This window comes from Camelina sativa, chromosome 17, assembly GCF_030686135.1.
Source record: "Camelina sativa cultivar CO46 ecotype springtype chromosome 17, ASM3068613v1".
Lineage (NCBI taxonomy): Eukaryota > Viridiplantae > Streptophyta > Magnoliopsida > Brassicales > Brassicaceae > Camelina > Camelina sativa.
Window position 1 is genome coordinate 11779300 of NC_141896.1, and position 20872 is coordinate 11800171.

The 20872-nt window shown below is 35.2% G+C and overlaps 5 protein-coding genes and 1 pseudogene across 5 annotated transcripts; 4 read left to right on the plus strand and 2 right to left on the minus strand.

The window, feature by feature from the left end:
* Positions 1-1296, plus strand: LOC147923534 (putative F-box protein At3g52320 pseudogene; annotated as a pseudogene).
* Positions 1297-3553: 2257 nt separating this feature from the next.
* On the plus strand, positions 3554-4330 carry LOC147923535 (glutathione S-transferase T2-like). Its single transcript, XM_087495227.1, has one exon. It carries the CDS (start codon positions 3554-3556, stop codon positions 4328-4330), a length of 777 nt encoding a protein of 258 aa, XP_087351353.1.
* A 3116-nt stretch (positions 4331-7446) lies between these two features.
* On the plus strand, positions 7447-8471 carry LOC104756662 (uncharacterized). Its single transcript, XM_010479284.3, has one exon. The coding sequence runs from the start codon at positions 7722-7724 to the stop codon at positions 8157-8159; it is 438 nt and encodes a 145-aa protein (XP_010477586.1). The 5' UTR covers positions 7447-7721; the 3' UTR covers positions 8160-8471.
* Positions 8472-10903: 2432 nt separating this feature from the next.
* On the plus strand, positions 10904-11827 carry LOC147923536 (uncharacterized). Its single transcript, XM_087493869.1, has one exon. It carries the CDS (start codon positions 11147-11149, stop codon positions 11630-11632), a length of 486 nt encoding a protein of 161 aa, XP_087349995.1. The 5' UTR covers positions 10904-11146; the 3' UTR covers positions 11633-11827.
* A 1071-nt stretch (positions 11828-12898) lies between these two features.
* LOC147923537 (protein WVD2-like 7) lies at positions 12899-14849 on the minus strand. The gene is made up of 4 exons (XM_087494347.1): positions 14590-14849; positions 13791-14356; positions 13531-13699; positions 12899-13446 (listed from the first exon to the last, which is right to left on the minus strand). The coding sequence occupies exons 1-4, from the start codon at positions 14632-14634 to the stop codon at positions 13132-13134; spliced, it is 1095 nt and encodes a 364-aa protein (XP_087350473.1). The 5' UTR covers positions 14635-14849; the 3' UTR covers positions 12899-13131.
* A 1117-nt stretch (positions 14850-15966) lies between these two features.
* On the minus strand, positions 15967-17992 carry LOC147923538 (protein LAZ1 homolog 2-like). Its single transcript, XM_087494684.1, has 7 exons — positions 17696-17992; positions 17555-17611; positions 17369-17477; positions 17108-17280; positions 16941-17029; positions 16615-16864; positions 15967-16506 (listed from the first exon to the last, which is right to left on the minus strand). Exons 1-7 carry the CDS (start codon positions 17831-17833, stop codon positions 16114-16116), a joined length of 1209 nt encoding a protein of 402 aa, XP_087350810.1. The 5' UTR covers positions 17834-17992; the 3' UTR covers positions 15967-16113.
* Between the last annotated feature and the right edge of the window lie 2880 nt (positions 17993-20872).

Here is a 20872-nt window from a genome sequence, read left to right on the forward strand (position 1 = left end):
ATGACATTGACCACAGCCTTACTAGAAATCCCTGAGGAACTGTTGATCGAGATTCTAATCAGATTGCCGGCGAAGTCTCTGATGAGATTCAAGTGCGTCTCAAAGATCTGGCTCTCACTTATCACATCTCGGTACTTGACCAACCGGTTCCTCAAACCCTCACCACGAAGACGTTTTCTCACGTATTGTATGGGTAGCGAGACACATGGCGAGTATGCGTTGCTCACGTCATCTAATCATGATCACTCGGACACATCTGTCTCTGTAGTCGACAAAGATCTTGCCATTCAGACATTAGGGGGAGGCCGATTGGTGAGCTCTGTTCGTGGCTTGTTGTGTTTCAAAAATGGGAGAAGAGTGCGGATTTGTAACCTCAACACAAGGCAGGTTGTGGAATTGCCCACCATAAAGGAAGAGAATAATTTTGAAAAGGTGTTGTTCTACTTTGGACACGATCCTGTTAATGATGAATACGAAGTGCTTACCACGGTTTGGGACGTGACCTACGAAGAAGAAAGAGTAATGAGATCCGAGCATCAGGTGTTGGTTCTTGGAGCTGGAGCTTGGTGGAAAAAGGGTCAATGCCACATTCTTCATCGCCCTTTTCATTCTAGCTGTCATGGGGTTATCACCGTTAATGGTGTTTTGTATTATAGAGCTTGGAATGATGCAAATAAATGTGTCGTTATGAGTTTTAACTTGACTTCTGAAGAGTTAAGTTTGATTGAATTACCCATCAATGCTTGCATCGTTTGGAAGGACTTGTCTGGCATAAATCTCATGAACTACAAAGGAAAAGTGTCTGTCTTTCGATCTTCGGATTTCTTTCGTGATGGTATTTTGGATGTTTGGGTTCTTGAAGATGCCGGAAAGAGTCAATGGTCGGACAGAAAGACTTTTGTTTTGCCTGATTTTCAAATGAAACCCCTCTTCTATGGAGATCGGTTAGTGATAACTGGCACTAGTCGCAGTGGTGAGCTTTGGTTGTCAAAGGTAAGTCACTGTCAGGATCGACCTTCACGTAAGTTCATTTATGATTTAGAGAGGAATGAGATAGCTCAAAGGATTGACACAAGGCCACTAGTTGGTTTTATCATGAGTGAAATGTGTCGTATAATTGTAAAAGTTTTTTCGGATGATATTCAGAGCATCATGTATTTGGAAACATAAATATAATTAATAAGTACGTTGTTTTCACAAACGATATATAGTATCAAGTTGACAATTTAACTGCACTTTTTGTATCTATACTTAAAGTTGAAGAATAGAGATTCATACTTGGAAGAGACAGGTTAGGATAATAGACAGTAGCCAATAATTACATGTACAAGAGCACTCATCAACTATCTCTTCATTTACGTTTTCCATGATTTATTGATATTGTAACTTCACGAGGAGCTTGTATGTCTCGTAGTTTGAATGACATGAAAACGTAAACAAGCAATGAAAATTGCAATACATAAATATGTTGGAATCATCAAAAATGTATAAGCAGAAAGATCAGGACTTTGACATGGAAGGCTTAGCCACCATCGAGCATGAAAGTCAACCACGGTTACTGATGCTAAAGTTGTGGCCATCTTGATGATCAGGCCCATTAAGCCTGAACCGGCATCTAAATAAATGCATTATTTGGTACGATTACTGAATATTATAATTAATAATTTAGACCAATATGGACTCAGATTCTCCTTTTGCATGTTCTATGGCCACCAAAACCTTTTTCTTGGTTTCATATTTTTTTAATAAAATTGTCGACGCTGTTAAAATCTTCTGTCTCAAATTATTCTTCAATCATACCAAAGCTTTTATCCCTTTTTTTCTTCTTCTCTTTAATACAAAATACCATAAGAGATAGTTTCCTGCTACCTTCTCATCTATGTAAATTGATGAACAACTAAAGCAATGTTCCTTTTTAAAAAGCACTCACTTACGCATTAAGCAACTACACGCACTCGCGCATATATACGACTCCTTTTTCATATATACGATTATATACTCCTTTAACTTTTTTATATATCAAAATTAAGCATTAATTTAACATATTTTCCAAGATAAACCATTTAGTACATCAAATTTAACGCTAACTCTAGGTAACAAAGATACTAAGACCATCCACATCGCCGTATACTTGGGCCGTCCCCCAAGTTTTTTGGATTTAAAATAAATCGAAAATAGCCCATTAATCAAAAAACGTATTTTCAAAGGGGACGTTTTTTGTATCGTCGACTTGGCTACGTGTTACATTCTGACTGCAAAGAGAAATTATCCTGGGTTAAACAGAAAACAAAATTTCGAGAAAAAACTTTTCGACTTTCTCTCATACCTCGTCGGCGATTCCATCTCTGTGGGTTCCGAAGGCGAGCCGATCATATCTCCGGAAGTTGTTGACGAATTCCGGTAGCCGATCTTCTCTCTATCCCGAAGGTGGTCCGATCTGCAGTCGAGCTGTTCTGTGTCTCCCGAAGCCGAGACGAGAAGACCATTGTAGATCTCAGCCGCGACGATCCACTGTCTCTCACGAAGCTTGTCCGGCGGTTCAATCGTCCGAAATAAGGTATTTTTCTTCATCCAATTTAAGATTTTGCTGATTATAGGTTCGCTGATTAACCGTGTTTGTCGAAATAGGGTTATCGATTATTATCGAATTAGGGTTATCTGATTAACTCTGTGTTTAGTTTGATTCAATCGACTATTGTTTGATTTTTGATTTAGGGTAGTTTATTCTATGGTTTTAACTCAACATAAGGATTGTATGCAAAGATGGAAACTTGATTTATTCAAGATGATTTTTTCTACAACTCAATTTTCAAGTTAAACTCTCATGATCTCATCACATAGTATACAATCTATCTAAGAGGTTTAACCTTCAAACTAAACTCAATAAAAACTCAATGATGATTTTACAACTCAATCATATATCGATGATGATGATTCATTGTGGTTTTTATTGTATGGTTTCTACATGATTTTTTATTCTACAACTGCATCTTCAAATAAAACGTTTGTGATTTGTACTCTATGGTCTTGTCATCTTGTTGCGTTTCTTATGTATTATCTAAATTGGACAGAGGTGTTTTTTATTTCATAGTTGTATGGTCTTAGCTGTATTCGAACTAGCTGGTTTGAATGCATTTGTGAAGTGTACTTGTCATAAATTGTGATTAGACATTGGTTGTTAGGTCTTTATGTTTTGTTACTTATTGCCACTTAACTTTTAACCTACTAAACCCCAACCATCTTCATTCTATCATAACCCCTTTTAAAATTTCTTCATTCTATCACTATAAATCTCTTTCACTATAAATCTCATTCAACTTGCTTATCCATTCTATACTCTTCCCATTTTCTACTCGCGTATCCATTCTTTCCGCGTGTAGATTCTATACTCTTCTCATTTTCTACTCATTCTCTAATCCCTCCTCTTCATATGGATCCTTTTTATCAGTCTTCTACATACATAAACCTGCTTAACAGTCAAGAAGAAGGTGGGAATAATGTTGATAACTTGCGATGGGATAGTTTTCCACCTTCTGGTCAGAGCAGCTCCCAAATGCCTCCGCACAGCTCCCAATCTTCTGAGGCGCCAACTCTTTCTCAAGAAACACCATTGGAGCGAAAGGAGAGAAAGAAATGGGCACCTGCTGATGATGAAGTGTTGATCTCCGCATGGCTCAACACTTCAAAGGATGCCGTTGTCTCTAATCAACAAAAGCTAGGAAGCTTCTGGAAAAGGATTAGCCGGTACTATGCTGACTCTCCTCATGCAAGGAATGGTGGTGAACAGATGCTGATGACACATTGCAAGCAGCGGTGGCATAAGATAAATGACCAAGTGAACAAGTTCTGTGCGGCAATCGCACAAGCGGAGAGACTGAACAGCTCTGGTCATTCTCAATCTGATATCTTAAAGAATGCACATGATATATACTTTGGTGCGCATAATAAGAGGTTTAACCTAGAACATTGCTGGTATCTATTACGGTTTGAGCAGAAATGGCTCAACCTTAACACTATTAACACGCCCCTATCTCAGCCTGCAACAAAGAGGAAAGCAGCCGCAGAAGGTTCACAATCATCAAGCTGCAATGTTGAGGAGATAAGGCCAGAAGGGATCAAGGCTGCGAAGGCAAAGAGAAACAATGCATCGGCGTCTAACGTGAAGACTCTTGCTGAGTATAAGAGCATGTGGGATGTCAAGAAAGAGGAATTGGCTGAAAAGGAGAAACTACAAAAGCTGGCCATCCTTGACACTCTCTTAGCCAAAAAGGAACCCTTGAATGCTGCTGAAGAAGTTATCATGAACAAGATAGTGTCCCAATATTTCTAATAATAACTCGGCTTATGTTGTTATTCACCAAGATAGTGTTTGTTTCTAGTATTTCCTGTTTGTTGTTTCTATGCATTGTATGGAATGTAACTCGGCTTTGTTACTCGGCTTTGTATTCTATCTAAGTGTCTTTCATGTTTTATATTAAATGAATCTACTTATGTTGTTCTTTCATGTTCTATATAATCTGAATCTATTTAAGTTCTTTCATGTTATATATTAAATGAATCTACTGATGTTGTTCTAATCTGGTTCTTCTTGTTTTTCTGCAGATCAACTCAAAAAATGGGCCAAGACTATAGCTACTCGCAACCTGATTCATCCGATCAGACTGAAAGGTACTCGATGGACACTGCATATAGAGAACTAGAAGCGTTGATACTTATGGATGAAGCTGAGAGTACACCGAACAATGCTGAGTCGAGGCAATATCCACCTCAACCTGAGGTTGAGCATGGATTCCCCAAGCAATGCTATTGTGGTGCGCAACCAATACTATCCAACTGCTACAACAGAAGGTTTGTGATTTTAACTGTTATGATAACTCTATTAAGTATTACTAGATATTATAACTCTGTTACATGTTGCAGGTTCTTCACATGTCCAAATGTTGATGATGGAGAGATGCATATACACAAGTGGTGGGATGTTGCTGTAATGGAGGAGCTGAGAGACAATGATAGACGATATGAAGTTCTATCTGCGAAGGTAGATTACTTGACCTTATTCAATGAGTATGAATCGGACATCATTAAGGTAAGAGATCAGTGTTACGCAACAGAACAGAAGATGGATACTTTGGAGAATGTAGTTTATGAGCTACGTAATGAAAATAGGCTTAGAAATGTAAATGATTTGCTGGTTGTTGGTGTAATGGTTATTTTCGCATGTCTTCTAGGTATCTTGTTCATGTATACTTAAATCTTGATGGTGTAATGGCTAGTTTCTCTTTGCATGTACTTGTTCTAATCTAATGTACTTGGTGTAATTTAATTTTCTGTTTTGTAATGACTTTCTCTTCTCCATGATGTACTTGTTGTTTTTCTATCATTGTTGTTTTGTTATCACGGAGACTTGTTCTTTTGTTATCACGGATACTAGTTTTTATTCACGGAGACTTGTTCTTTTGTTATCACGGAGACTTGTTCTTTTGTTATCACGGAGACTTGTTCTGTCCCTACTCTTCTATTATATATATGCGATGCTATCAAACCAACAATTTCAAAGCAACTTCACTTTCACCCCAAACAATATCAAAGCAACAAAACATACAAGTTAATTCTCCTTTTCTCTTTGTCTTTTCCTTTCTCTTTTTTTTTTTGTTTGAAATGGGATCATCTTCAAACCATTATCATTACCATGGAGATGATGATCATTATCACTACCAAGCAAATGATAGTGATCATTTTGATGCTTATTTACAAAATGTTTATGATGTCTCCCAACATATCCCCGAGCCAAACCAGCCACACGATAGAATTTTTATCGAGCGAAACCGGGAAGAAGGCCACAATAATCTTTGGAATGATTATTTTAGTGACACTCCCACATATCCAGAATATTTATTCCGGCTACGGTTTCGCATGCACAAGCCACTGTTCATGCGCATTGTGCAACGTCTCTCTACCGAAATCGAATATTTCCGCCAAACCCAGGATGCAACCGGACGAGCTGGTCTTTCACCTATACAAAAATGTACTGCAGCAATTCGTCAATTGGCATATGGTACTTCGTCTGACAGTGTTGACGAGTATGTACGAATTGGTGCTTCGACAGCTCGGAAATGTTTGCACGAATTTACCGCCGGCATCATCCAAGTGTTTGGAGATGAATACCTAAGACGTCCTACACAGGAGGATCTACAAAGACTACTCTATCAGAATGAACAGCGTGGATTTCCCGGGATGATTGGTAGCATTGACTGTATGCATTGGGGGTGGAAGAATTGTCCCACGGCTTGGAAAGGCATGTATTCACGATCAACCGGAAAACCTACAATTGTTTTGGAAGCAGTAGCTTCGTATGACCTCTGGATATGGCATGCCTTTTTTGGAGCTCCAGGTACTATGAACGATCTTAATATTCTTGATCGATCTAATGTTTTTGATGACATAATAACCGGTCAAGCTCCGGAAGTCAACTACGTTGTCAACGGAAGGGAGTACAACTTGCCGTACTTTCTCACTGATGGTATTTATCCAAATTGGGCAACTTTTATTCAATCAATTCGACTTCCACAAGGTAGGAAAAAATCTCTCTTTTCTAAAAAACAAGAAGCTGTGAGGAAAGATGTTGAGCGTGCCTTTGGAGTCTTGCAAGCTAGATTCGCCGTTATTAAAAATCCGTCTCGTCTATGGGATAAAAATAAAATGGCAAATGTAATAAGATCATGCATAATACTCCATAATATGATTGTCGAAGATGAACGACATACATACAGTTACCGAAATATTGTTTCTGAATTTCAACACGGAGAACATGTGGATCAAACATATACCGTTGGTGCCGCCGGTGTGGGTTCAAATATCACCAGTACGATTACTCGTCAAACAAGACTTCGGGATAAACAAGCTCATGACCAACTAAAACAAGATTTGATTGAGCATATTTGGACTAACTTTGGACATCTTCCGGATAATGAAGATTGATTTTAAAATTTATATGAGTTGAATAAAATGTTTGTTATTGTTTTTATGTTTTTATGTTATATGTTTTCTGTTATTAATTTCTTAATTGTATGTTTTTGTATTTTCTTTCTTTAAATAATTAATCTTTAAATTTTCAAAATATTATTATTTTATTCGGGAGACCAAATACAAATAGACACCAATGCTCCTACTAAAAATAAGAAACCCTCAAAATATTAGTATTAAATGTGGGGACCAAAAAAAGTCCCACACCAATGTGGATGCTCTAAGAAATTTGTATCTCAAAAACATTTTATGCTTTTGTTTTGGTATACGACGGTGGGATTTTAATCGCTAATTAATAATTCCGCAACTAAGGAAAACCAAAATAGTTCATGAGGGCTCCACCTCACATGAAAAAATACGATCACTTAGTGGACCGACGAGTACTCCTTAACTAACCGTGTTCCTAATTTATCATTTGATTTCAGACTATATTGTATATTTTATTCAATATATAATTGGGTTAAAAAAGACTAGAAGCTTACAGAAAATGATATATACACTATTTAATAAGTCTATGACTCCCATGCACTCACTTAAGCTTACGTAACGAGAACGCATTCATCATCACCTCTCATTTTCACGTCTCCTCTTCAACTTTTCAACTCTTTTAATCTCAAGTCTCCATATATACAAAACTCTCCTTTTGTTAATTTCTCTCTTTGATCATTTACAAAGAAAAACAACTCGCCGATCACAACATGCCGGGAAATTCTCACCGCCGGGGATCCGTCGTCATATTCACGGTGATGATGATCACGTTGCTGACGTGTCCAACACTCATCAAAGCTTCATCATCATCATCCTCAGATGCTTCTTTAGAAGCAAGAAAGCTAGATGAGGTCGATCCCATCAAGTGTTCTCCAAGCTGCATCCAAAACCCTCCGCCGCCGTCTCCTCCACCACCGTCTCCGCCACCACCTGCGTGTCCTCCTCCGCCGGCTCTTCCACCTCCGCCGAAGAAAGTCAGTCCTAACTGCCCGCCTCCACCGCCGGCTAATTTTTTGTACATCACGGGTCCGCCAGGAAATCTTTACCCCGTCGATGAGCAGTTCGGAGCAGCCGCCGGAAAAAGCTTTACGGTGGTGAAGCTCTCAGGTTTGATCGCGCTTGGAATTATGGGGTTCTTGATTCTTTGAAATTAACATGATCGGAGAAGAAATATTTGAAGATCTACGGTTGGTATGTTGTTGTCACATACTTTTTTAATTAGTTGTTTAAAGAACGTTATTGATCGTTGGTTAATAATTTTTACTAGCTAGGATCATATATGTTTCATCATATTTTTCCTATATCCGAATTTTCTAATGGTTTTTTTAAACCAAAATAATAAGGTACGTAGACCAAAAATGATGTTCAGGGAAATATGTAAAGTCTAGAAATTTATTCTCTTTATGGGATATGTTCTCTGTTCAACTTGCCATTGATGAATTGATTCTCGAAAGTAAAAAGTTTTCTTTGTGCGGAATAATTTGTATAGTAAAGCAAATTGTTCTTAATAAATTGTAAAGATAGTATTTTTTCCGAAAGGGAGATAAAAGAATATAAAGTTAAAAAGGCTAATTATTTTCGAAAATATTTTGTTCTTTCTAGCTTTTAAATGATATAAGCTGGGGGAAAAAAATTGTATATGAAGTTAATAAACTAGCTAGAGAGAATTGATGATTTGATAAACTATTATAAGCAGTAGTTAAGAGATATTTAAACTGATCCAAACTAATCTAGAATAACTCATATAACAATAGATCCACTTTTTTTTTTTTTTGAATCTAAATAGAACCACATTTTACGTAGAAAGTAAATGGGTGATGCGATGCCGTGATGGAACTTCATATTATACAAAATGCGACCTAAAATCAAAATTATTTTGAAAATAGAAATGTATACTCGAATTTGAACTAAAACCGTAAATTGTACCAAATAATTATTCTTTAGATTTATTTTGAATAGTAATTTTTTTGTAAAGAATAATTTTGAGGTGGAAAAAGACACCTGCTGATGTGAAAAGTAAAAAAGACACGTGTGGATGCAAAGAGAGAGAGATGAAGATCAACTTGGGTTTCAACAAAAATAGGTCCCGCAAAGCCGACCTCAGACATGACATGTGAATCTGTTTTTGCCTAACGCTTGTATTTTTCTACCAAATCTCTCACCTACGTTGTTAGTTTTTTAATCTCCTTTTTATTTTTTTCTTGTTCTTCAACGCTTTACTAATCCATACCGCATATTATACTAACAGACCTGATAAAACTAAAATAATGTAACTTTTTTGGTAGATAAAGAAAAAACTACTAATCTTATTATATTATTGTCTTTGTTAAGCATACAATTAGTTTCAGAAAACATCGACTATTCCATTTACTTCTGTGTATTCAATTGTGTATCTTAAATTATCTACGTACTATGCGATATGAAATATCCGTATCGACTTAAACCCCAATACCGATCTTTTCATTTATCAAGGTTTTGAAAGCAAAATGAAAGATAGATTAAAATTTGCCTGACAATTGTTTTTTAGCCTAAATAAAAATTTGCCTAACTAGTAACCGGGGGGGGGGGGGGGGGGGGGAAAAAGTGGAATCAACGAAAAGAGTTATTTGCTCTTACTTCTTTTTGTTTTCTTAGAGGGGCTGCATATGTTATGGACTTTAAAAGGTATGAGATAATTGAGCTTTGTGCACCATACAGCTGTGATTATGCTTTTATTGCCTCAAAAAGGCAACACAACACAAACTCGTTTATAATTTTATGCAACCTTACTCAGTAATGTATATTCTGTATTTTTCAAATATATTTTTAATTTTACTTAAATGTCTGATTTTCATTACTCATTAACACTTTTGACTTACAGTATTTCGTTAAGAAGGAAAGTCGCGAGTTGGTGGCTATAACTACCGCATTGTCTTTAACATCTTTGAAGAAATCTTTTTTTCCCTATATATTTTCGGTTAAATTATCTTCTAGTATTTGGTACTCCTATCCTTTCACATAAGTATCATTAAAAATAAATTTACATTTCGTTTTCAAAATTTGTCATTTTATGACTTTAGGTTTGTAAAAAATAATGGCTTTAGACATTAATTAATAGTATTCACTTAGAAAGGTTAGTTATCAATGCTATCTACTAGTACCTCGGAAAAATGAAATAGCTATGATGTACCTTTTCAACCTTCAAGATCACTCAACGTCTAGCCCTTTACAGATATCCTCACAATTTTGTCCTCAAAATTATAATCACAAGTACCATTTCCTTATAATTTGAGATAGAAAAAAATATTTGATTATTATTAATGAGAAAATTTTACTTAAAGCATCAACAAGGCTTCTGGAAACAGATGTTACAATGTATCCATCTTTCTGTGGGAAGCTTAAAATATTATATACACCTGTCGACCACTTTAAGCATCTATGACGCATATTAGTTTCTTTAAAGGACATAATTAGGTAATTTTTAGTGGTTGATGTGTAGAATATTCATTTAAAATTTGTCGTTTAAGAAAATGGCTTTTTTTTTTTTTATAAATGATTGCAGACTTTGCAGTATATCTTTCTTTTTAATAGCAAAGCATGCATGTTCGTCGAAACTATTATGGGGTCTATATAATCGACGAATAATCAACCGAATCATAGGTACAGTGTATAAAGAACGCGGAAAAGCCCATTTATATCAGTATAATCAAACCAAGATCCAAGAAAATTACATACTGTATTGCATATAGTGTTGTAAGATCTTACAACAACAACAACAACAACAACAACAACAAAAGTGTTGTAAGATACGGTCAAATTTATCTAACCTTAATCAAGTACTTTACATAATTAAAACATATGCTTAAGAAAGTTCGATGTTAATCCATAATAAACAGAAGACAAACGAAGATTAAGACGAACTAACATCGAAAAATTAGCGACAAATTAATACCAATATTTAATGTGATTAAGGAAGAAGAATATTAAGCAAACCATTAACTCCAATAATTCACAAGACAAGTGTCTTCTAGCTAGAGTCCACACCTTCCAACTAAGCTCTTTCCAAAAAACTTATCTTAATTTACTTTCTTTATGTCGTTCAAATAAAGAACAGTTCTTTCATCAAGAAAGGTAAAACATAACAAAAAAATAAAACATGAACACAAACGATCATGGCCTTCCCCTCTTGAGCTTATTCTTCATCTTTTCTCTTCTTTACTTCCCTTACTTGACCATATCCGAGACGCCGTGTCCGTACCCTTGTTATCCGACGCCACCTATTGGTGGTGGCTCATCCACACCCTCCGTAACTCAACCACCACCATATCCTCCTCCAGCCGTTAACTACCCTTCTCCAGCTGGGAATTTACCAAATTACCCTCCTCCGGCCGGGAATATACCAAACTACCCTTCACCACCTTACGGTGGCGGAGACGGTAGTGGCAGCAGCTTCTATGGTCCTCCACCGCCAGACGCTATCTTGCCGTACTTCCCTTACTACTTCAGAAAACCTCCTCACCAAACGGACCAAACGTCGTCCTCTTCACTCTTGGCGGTTCCAGGGAAATTGACGGTGAGGGTGGTAGCCGTGGTAACTTTTCAGTTGGTTGGAGTGCTCGGTAACATTTTGTTTATAACTTAGTTCGTATGTAATTCTTGTGAAAGTATTTTTATATGTTTTGTGTAAGAAATATTGTAATACTTTAGGATATACTACTCCGAAAGAAAAAGAAATGTTGATTTAGGAGGGCTAAGAAATTTATCCATAGTACAATATTTCTTTTATTATTACTCTTTTATACGGTAAGATATATAAATACATTTTAAAAGTTACATATATAATTAGTTGTCGCGATCCTTGAATTAGGATAAGCACGAACAATTTCAATAACGTCACTTTTCGTGGGTGACTTCATAGATAGTGGACAACAGTATGAAGGTTAACGAGTGGACAAAAAGATTAATAATAGTATTAAATTCTCTCTTTTATTACGTGGAAACTCATGTAAGCAGAATATGAAAATAATATGTAGGGTGGCTCGAATTAAATGATTTGAAATCAAAACTAAATTTAATGTTATAAGAAAGACAGACGTCATAATATTTGAATTTAAGTTATTTTAATCAGTGAAAATATTGTGTATACGGATACTATTTGTACATTCAAAATAAGTACTTTTTAATATTGTAAAATTTGTCAAAACGATTGAAAGTGTATGCAGTATGCTTATTTACACATCTAAAAAGAAGCCACAAAGTTCGGATAGTACATTAGTAACTAGATGGGTTGCCCATAATGTATTTTTAGTTGTTTATAAATTTTTATTGATTTATGATTATGATAGAATCATATATATATATATGATCAAATTTGATTTGATTGTTTGATATGCATTTATGTAACATCTTACATATATATATTTAAAAAATAAGAAAACTAACAAGAAAAATAAGCAAAACATATGTGAAGTATAAACAAAACATAAGCGAAATACTTTTACATATGTGTTTTTATAACAAACATAATAGATTTTCAAATGTCATACCATCTCCTTTTTATTGTCATGTTAGCATTTTGTTAGTTTATTAAAAATATATTTTTGTATAAAATTTTAATATAAATTCTCAAGTTTCATGTGCTATGCCTTATTTGAATCATTTGAATCTCTTTAAATATAAAAATATGAAATATCTACAAACTAATTTTAATACAAATTCTCAAATTTCATTTGCTATGCCTTATTTGAATCATTTGAACCTCTTATTTTAATATTGTATTTTTTAGTTAAATTACATATTAGTGTATTTAAATTTAAAGATAAAGACACATGTATTAGTTTATTACTATATGTTTTTAATTAATTTTGGACAGGTGTCAAGCTCTCATGCGACATGGGTGTTGTTGAAATTTTTTGGAAGACTCTCTATTTTATTATATAAGATATGCTGTTAGAAATTTATAAGTGGAAAGATAATTCTAACATAAGGTTACATTGTTTATTCGAATTTGCGGTTCTATGTTATAATGATTTCTATAACATATAAAACACAAATACACAAACACAAACGCAAAAGAAACAATTGAGGGCATATAGTACTAACTACAGAATCTAAAGAACAAAAGCAGAGTTGGTGAATTGCTCACAAAGCAACCTCAACCGGAGAACGCCTAACCACTAAACTCCTTCGGATCGAGTTGCTTCTGGAGCTCAGATCGCTGCTGGTCTTTGGCCTTTGAATCATATGTATATCCGCCTTGTGTTTTTTAATGTGCTTACTCTTGGCAATTCCATTAACCACTGACTGATCACAACTAGCTGTAGAAGAGTGATCATCTCTTGCTTTTGCCTTTGCCTGACCTGTTGACGTGTGTTGAGGTCTAGCTTGTGTACTTTTAGGCAATGGTCTCGCTTTATTGTTAAGATCCTTAGGCACTACTACGGCTTTTACCTTTTCCTACAACATCAGGCAATGTTCCATCATAAGCTCCAAACTGGAACAGAGTAAAAAAAAAACAGAGAATAAGTTATCTCTGTATACCTCTTTCGTCTTCTCAGCTCGTTCATTACTTCTGAAACTGAAACCATGAGTAGTTGTTCTCTTTTCTCTTGTAGCCACCAAAGGAGTTAGGCTCTCAGTTTTCTTTGATGTTGTTGGAGCTTGAGATGCAATGGTTTTAACAATTCTCTTAGTCTTCAATTCCTTTTGTCTGCCATTCAAAACCAAATAGATCCTTAAAGAGTGAGTGGTGAAACATAAAAGACATAAAAGTTACATTGAAAATTAAGTTATAATGCTACCTCTTAGTGTCAGTACTGGTTTTAGTATTACAACTTGGAGAAGATCCCTTTGTTAGGACAACATCATGCTTCTTCGTAGAAGCTTTGGTCGTTGCACAAGGATTAGTTTTGTGGACATTTCTCAAAGGCTTCAATCTAGTTGCAGAGGAAGATGATGTTGTCTCTTTTTCATCCTCGTTGTGACCAATGTTAGTTTTCTCCAAAGCAACAGAAAGAGAAGTATGATGATCATCACCATCAGAGTTCACAAGAACCTCATCATAACTCACACAAGAATCACCAAACTGACTCGTGTTCTCCCACAAATTATCATCTTTCTCAGCACAAGTTTGATGATGAACAACTTCGTCTACCCATGTCTGAGCTTCAACAGGATTCGGAAACCTAATCCCTTTCTTCTTGAAATGCGCTTCGAAATGAGCTCTCATCTGAGTAACAGAGCCAGGTTTAGAGAATCTCTCAGCCTCTTCAAGATATCTATTGTGAGAAAAGGATGATCTCCTCTCCCATGATAAAGACTTCTCGAATCTTCCAAATGATACTGATCCCGAGTGGATAGAATTCTCCTGTATAGTCCATTCGAAAATAAATTAAAGTTTATATTCTTTTAAACACAATTATGAGATATGTAAAACATATCAGCTTTTCATAATATATTTTTGCATAACGCAAGAAGAAAAATTCTACGTACTTAACTTAACTCATAAATAGGATTAGAGGTGGCCTAGATTTCACATTTCAGTACGACGAACCAAAGATACAAGTTGAACGAGAAGAAGAATAAAATTGCAAAACTTACCAAACGGCTTAGGTTAAACTGCTCTTGAACCTCTCCCGACATCATATAATCTAGTAAACCTAAGGCTAAAAGATTCTGTATTTTTTGAAACAAAGAGGATGTGACACAGAGTATGATATACGAAATTTGATGAAGTAGTAACTTTGGAGCACGAATGAGGAACTTGGACAAAAGAGAAGTCTCTAAATAGACACGACGAATTCAGATTTGGAAAAAAAAGCTGACTAATCAAATAATCATGTTCATGTCATGTCAATGTCACATGCACTTTCTCTTCTTTATTTGTTTTGTCTTGTTCTCGAACGGACGCTTCTCACGTTCTCCATTATCACGGCCTTTTAATTCGGATGGTTATGATCGACGGCCGAGAGTTTCGAATGTGATATACGATTATTCGTAACCGTTGGATCATTGTACGATCATTCATCTTATGATATTTATAACAAAGCGGGGAACGTGATTACTACATCCACGTGGGTAATTACTACACGCTTTCGACATGTTCAAGTGTTGCCAAATCCAACCGATGATTTCATTAAATCTGCTTGATGTATAAACATGATATTATTTTTTCGAACAACCATTATTAATTGAATTTGGGTGACATACTGACATGATTATATTAGCAAAATACAAACCAGTATGTAATGTGTCGGTCACGAGATTGAGAAATCGATAATGGTCAGATTAGTACTAATTCTACATGACTTTAAGATAAATACACATATATAGAGTAGAGGTTCGATAAAATAAAATTTTAAAAGATGAATTTTTTTAAAAATGAACATGTAAAACCATTTAGGATTAGGTCGTATACCAATAACATGGAGAGTGAACAAAAGGAACATAATAATTGAGACCTCACAATCCAAGCATGTGATAACATTAATAAGAAATGTCGTTTTTGGTAATAGACGTTAGCATGCCAATTGCATGTGAGTTCTCCCGCGGTTGCAGGAATAAGTCGTATATATATACCATGTTTAGCTCATTTGCATATGATTCTCACTACGATGCTCTTCTCTTTTGTGGAAGTCCAATGAAATTTAATAATTTATATGCCAAATATGAGATTTATTTACAAAAATGTGAATTATGCATATTAAGGAAGATATATTTATTGAAGATTTTTAAGGTCCAGCAGAAATGCATGTAGAATCGTTAGGCGTAATAGCATGTGTTAAAGATAAATTTATTCATCATGAACATTGTGCATGGTATATTGGTATATATATAACACTCGGACTATAGGTATCAATTTGAATTCATTTAAACACACGTGATCGTAATTTGTAACTTGTAAGCGGTTAGTAATTTAGTAATATCGACTAGTGTCTTCACTGTGTAAGTAAACGCTGATGATGACGCCCCAGCCACTACAATATTGTATACTATTTTATTATTTATTTTATATTATACTATGCACCCGGTAAAAATAAATTATGGGCAAAAGTACTATCTTTTACAAAAGATAAAAATTGCTAAAAGAGAATTATGAAACAAAACTACAACAAAGAGCAAAACTCAACACTCTTTTGGCGGCACCGAAGTTTCAACGGTCACTTCTTCAGTCACTTCTGTTTCTTCTTTACCGTCCGAATCCAAAAGCTTCTGATGAATTGTATCCTGGATCTTTGTTACACCCTTCTCCACCGGTCCCATTGCTTGGTTAATCGTAAGAACCACATCTTTTACGACACGTTGACCACCGTCAATAACTATGTCCTGTACACTCTCCTTAATGCTTGTGCCAGATGCTTCAACATGAGTCTCTGTCTTCTCCACAAGACCACCTTCGTCTAGTTTCACTTCCGTCTTGCTAGTTTCAGATGTGATTTTCCCACATTCTGATATAGGAATGTAGTGGTAAGGTTCAGCTGGGAAAACAAAGATATGAGCCACAGCTGCAATCGCCATCTGCCGACGTACGTACACCAACAAGTAGTAGAATTCTTAGAAACATAATTTTTTTTAAAAGGATCTCATATAGCATATGTAAATTTTGTCGGAGGGGCTATAAGTTACCTCAATGCAAATAAGGAAATCTTGTAGCCCGTTTTGGAATCTTCCTTCTTTTGGGAGTATACCATAATAACAAAGCAACGCGATCCCGAAGCCTTGCCACCAAGTGGCAAACACAATAGCCTTAAAGCTAATGAACTTAGCCAACGGTTTTATTTCTTTAAGCCGTTCATGAGTCACGTTATAGAACTGCACCAAGCAAAACAGAGCCCACATCTGGCTGAAGTTTAGCACCACCACTATGTATGGGTATCTACAAAATCAAATAATTATCATCACTTGTCTTTTCATCTGATGAAAAAAAAAAGATGATATAGTAGTTCACATACCCGTAATACCATTTGAATTCACCATCACCGTAGACACCAAGAAGCTCCAACAAAAATGTCAAGAAGGCACAAAAGGTTTTGAGGATCATCTAAGATAAATATCACAAAAAACTTCAAAAACACACAATTGGGAAAAAAAAAAAAAAAAACAGATTCACTTGACTTACATACTGGACAAGACCAAACTTCTCTATCACAAAGAGCTCACGTCCCAAGACATATGGATCACGCAAGAATTTCCAAAATGAGTTCTTCTTCTTTTTTCTCTCATTGTCTCCTCTTTCTAACAATGGTTTCTTTGATTCATTTTCGAGGAATTCAACAACTCTTCTTTCACCACCTGAACATTCATATTGCATCTTGGTTTAGATATACAAAATTAATTGCTAACGTAAAGAGAGAGACAGATAAGAGTACACAAAGCTCACCTAGACATGCAACCAAATAGCTTCCAAAGGAATACAAAGCAAAAGCTTCATAACAGTTCCTCAAAATGTCACAAGGCAGCGAGAATTTGGAATTGGACAAGGAAATTATCTAAAACCAAAACTAGATTAATCAAAAACAAAATTAAGAGATCAACAAACTCCGAAAAAAGGGAAGGAGAGGCTTACGGATTCAGCGGCATAAACTGGCACCATAAACAAAACAGAAACAATCCATTTTTGCTCCTGAAATTATACTCAAAACTCATCACGAATCGGTCACGCAGATATATAATTGAAAATTTTACGCAGATTTGGTTGTGTACGTACAGCGGGATTGGTGTAGAAACGGAGATGTTGGAGGATAGAGAAAATGGAGACACAAATGGCAACGGCCGCGAAGGATCCTCCGATGATCAAAGATGGAAAATGTAAATCTCTGTACGTATTTGTCTCCGTTACTCTCATTCTATCAAAATCACATTACACCCATTCTGATATAGATGAGACAACATTATCATTTTGTTTCTGTTCTTTTTTTTTTTGGCTTTCTTCTTAACTGTTTGAAGGTTGTAACTCCCACGTGGCTAACTCTCGCAGATGCCAGAACTGCGTTCTTTGACACGTATTTCTCGCCGTCTGATATAGTCGATGTATAAAAGGAAACAAAATTGGTAGAGCAAATGAAATAACTTTGAGAATATGTGGGCGGGCCGAAAGAAAAGTAGACCAAGAAAAGCAAATTAGAGAAAAATTTGTAAGAAGATTTTGGATCGTAAAAGGGAAAAATAACCTTAACCAAATCATACTATTGTGTCATAATTTGGAGTTTATGTAGGCCCAAGTGTCTAAGTTGTCTACGAAACCCTGGGCAAAAGTAGATATGTACGTATTCGTTAAAACATGGTTGATGGAACCTTAATGGATTGGCTAAGTAGGCCCAAACTTAGCAACGGTTCAATCTTTGGATAGTCATATGCAAAAATGTTAAATAATTAATATCCAATTAAGTGCAACATATCTCTTTTTTTTTTTTTTGACGATTTGCAACATATATCTTTACGGAATGTATTTGCCTAAAAGGAGTTTGCATTCGTATACGTACTTTCTTCTCTCGTCCATATATTTTGCATGCATGTTCTTAACTTCTTCATACATGTATTTTCTCTCCCTCATTGTTTGGGACGTTAGTATGTCCTTCATTGTTAGAAATTACTTCAGATCTTCTAAAACACAGTTCGTACGTGTGTTAATTGTTAGTTAGAAATTAGTTTAAATTTTCCAAAACACAGTTCTTGTGTGTTCCGAATATTCTGAAGTTTAAAACAGTTCTGAAACAGGTACACTTCGGCCCTGTTCTTTACAGTGTCGCCGGCGACACCTTTCAGCGACTCAAATACAACGTTGTTTTTAATGAGTTTTGAAATGAGCGACACGTGACGTAAAAGAAACGGTGAGAAATAAGTGATTTTTCAGTCGCCGCGTCGGTTAAAACGATAGCCGGAAATTTCAGCGACTCTTTCTTCAGAGCTAGCGACAATAAATCCCAACTTCAGCGACTATTTATTTCTGATCAATCATGATTTTGCTTGTGGTTGCGTCATTTTTTCCGGTCGCTGCAGCTGTTTCAGCGTCACTCTTCCGAACAGGGCTATATTCTCTTTTTAACATTCTAACTATTTCTGTTGGCGTGATGGCTACCGCGGATACGGTTGCTAACTTGCTATGTTTTTTTAAAAAGGTACACTTCGGCTTATATATTCTCTTTTTAACATTCTAACTGATGGCTACGTATACGGTTGCTATCTTGTATTCATTTTTCAAACAAACTTTGGATAGTCATATGCAAACATGTTAAGTAATTAATATCCAAACAAGTGCAACATATCTTAACAGAATATATTTGCTTAAAAGGAGTTCGCATTCGTATACGTACTTTCTTCTCTCGTCCATATAATTTGCATGCATATTCTTAACTTCTTCATACATGCATTTTCATGCATTTTGGAAAATTAAGTATACATGTATGAAGTTAAGTATACATGTAACATGTATGAAGAAGTTAAGAACATGCATGCAAAATATATGGACGAGAGAAGAAAGTACGTATACGAATGCAAACTCTTTTAGCTAGGCAAATATATTCCGTAAAGATATGTTGCACTTAATTGGATATTAATTATATAACATTTTTGCATATGACTATCCAAAGTTTGAACAGATGTAATATCATGTATGTGATGATGGAGAATTGGAGGTGTTACAATAACAAAGAGGCGAATCACAAGTTTTCTGTTAAATTAATCGGAGGCAGATTTGTTGTGACAAAACAACATTTACACTTTTGAGTGAAAAAAACTGTTATGATTTTCTTTAAGGCATCGATGGTATTTCTTTGTGTGGACACACATTCCCATGTGAAAGAAACATCGACATAAATCTAAAAATCTTTTTGATAATTTTTTATTCATGTTTTTATTTGTTTGTTTTCAACAAGAAATAAAAAAAAAAAAAAAAAAAAAATTGGACGGCATTTAAGCTTTAACCAAGCGAAGATGAATGAGGTTGGCATGGGTGTAAATGTATTACTCCCTCCGTTTCAAAATATAGGATGTTTTAAGCAAAACACGCAGATTAAGAAATTTTTAATTTTAACAAATTCAACCAATCAGAAACAATACTGCATAATATAAAATAATAAACTAATCTAAAAGTTACATTGAAATTTGAAAACATCCTATATTATGAAACAACAAACTTCTCCAAAACATCTTATATTTTGAAACGGAGGAAGTATATAATACTGAAAAAGAGTGTAAAAGTCCCATTAACCAACAGTTCGCTTGTCGGACATTTCGAACCGGTGGTCCGTAGTTTCGCCGACACACATCGCCTGTCATTGCTCTCTTTTTTTTTGCTAATAGAAAGCATAAAATGATGTATATTAGAATAGCAATAATTACTTATGGTGGTGTACCACGAGAGAATGCAGCCACGCACACGAGGACACCACCATTCCCTATCAATCCTAATCATTTTTATTTCATTGATTTTATCTAACTTTTTATTTTATTTATACAACTGTTAATTTATCAAACTTACTCATTGAGATCTCTTGTTCTACCAGCTTTTTCTACTTATCTTGTTCTTGTTGGAGCTCATGTGTGCAAGAATCCCTATTTTCTGTTCAAACAATATCACAAAAAGGAAAAAGGATGATATAAAAAAAAGTAAAACTCCAAATTCTGATGATAAGCAAAAAAGAAAACAAAAATTCTAAATTCTAAATATGGTCGTAGATAAGTTGTTTGTTTACAGTAGCTATATATAAAAAGATTTTCCTTTTTATTATGTATGATATGCACGTTATTTTAAGAATATGGAGCTAGGAACACTCGCTAAAAATTAGGGACGAAATAAATTAGTACTTCAAAACAACGACAACGTTGTTTTTTCCTTTTGGGTCCATATCTTTGTTACTACTCGTTTTGAAATGCACGCACACGA

Bases quoted from the DNA above. Each gene is read 5' to 3' on its own strand.
- LOC147923537 (XM_087494347.1), bottom strand. From the start codon at position 14,634: ATGATGTCGGGAGAGGTTCAAGAGCAGTTTAACCTAAGCCGTTTG. The intron at 14,357-14,589 runs GTAAGTTTTGCA...TGGACTATACAG, and splicing joins AGTTTAACCTAAGCCGTTTG to GAGAATTCTATCCACTCGGG. The intron at 13,447-13,530 runs GTATACAGAGAT...CTGATGTTGTAG, and splicing joins GAGCTGAGAAGACGAAAGAG to GAAAAGGTAAAAGCCGTAGT.
- LOC147923535 (XM_087495227.1), top strand. From the start codon at position 3,554: ATGCCTCCGCACAGCTCCCAATCTTCTGAGGCGCCAACTCTTTCTCAA.
- LOC147923538 (XM_087494684.1), bottom strand. From the start codon at position 17,833: ATGAGAGTAACGGAGACAAATACGTACAGAGATTTACATTTTCCATCT. The intron at 17,612-17,695 runs GTACGTACACAA...GTATAATTTCAG, and splicing joins GTTTCTACACCAATCCCGCT to GAGCAAAAATGGATTGTTTC. The intron at 17,281-17,368 runs GTGAGCTTTGTG...ATGAATGTTCAG, and splicing joins CTATTTGGTTGCATGTCTAG to GTGGTGAAAGAAGAGTTGTT.
- LOC104756662 (XM_010479284.3), top strand. From the start codon at position 7,722: ATGCCGGGAAATTCTCACCGCCGGGGATCCGTCGTCATATTCACGGTG.
- LOC147923536 (XM_087493869.1), top strand. From the start codon at position 11,147: ATGAACACAAACGATCATGGCCTTCCCCTCTTGAGCTTATTCTTCATC.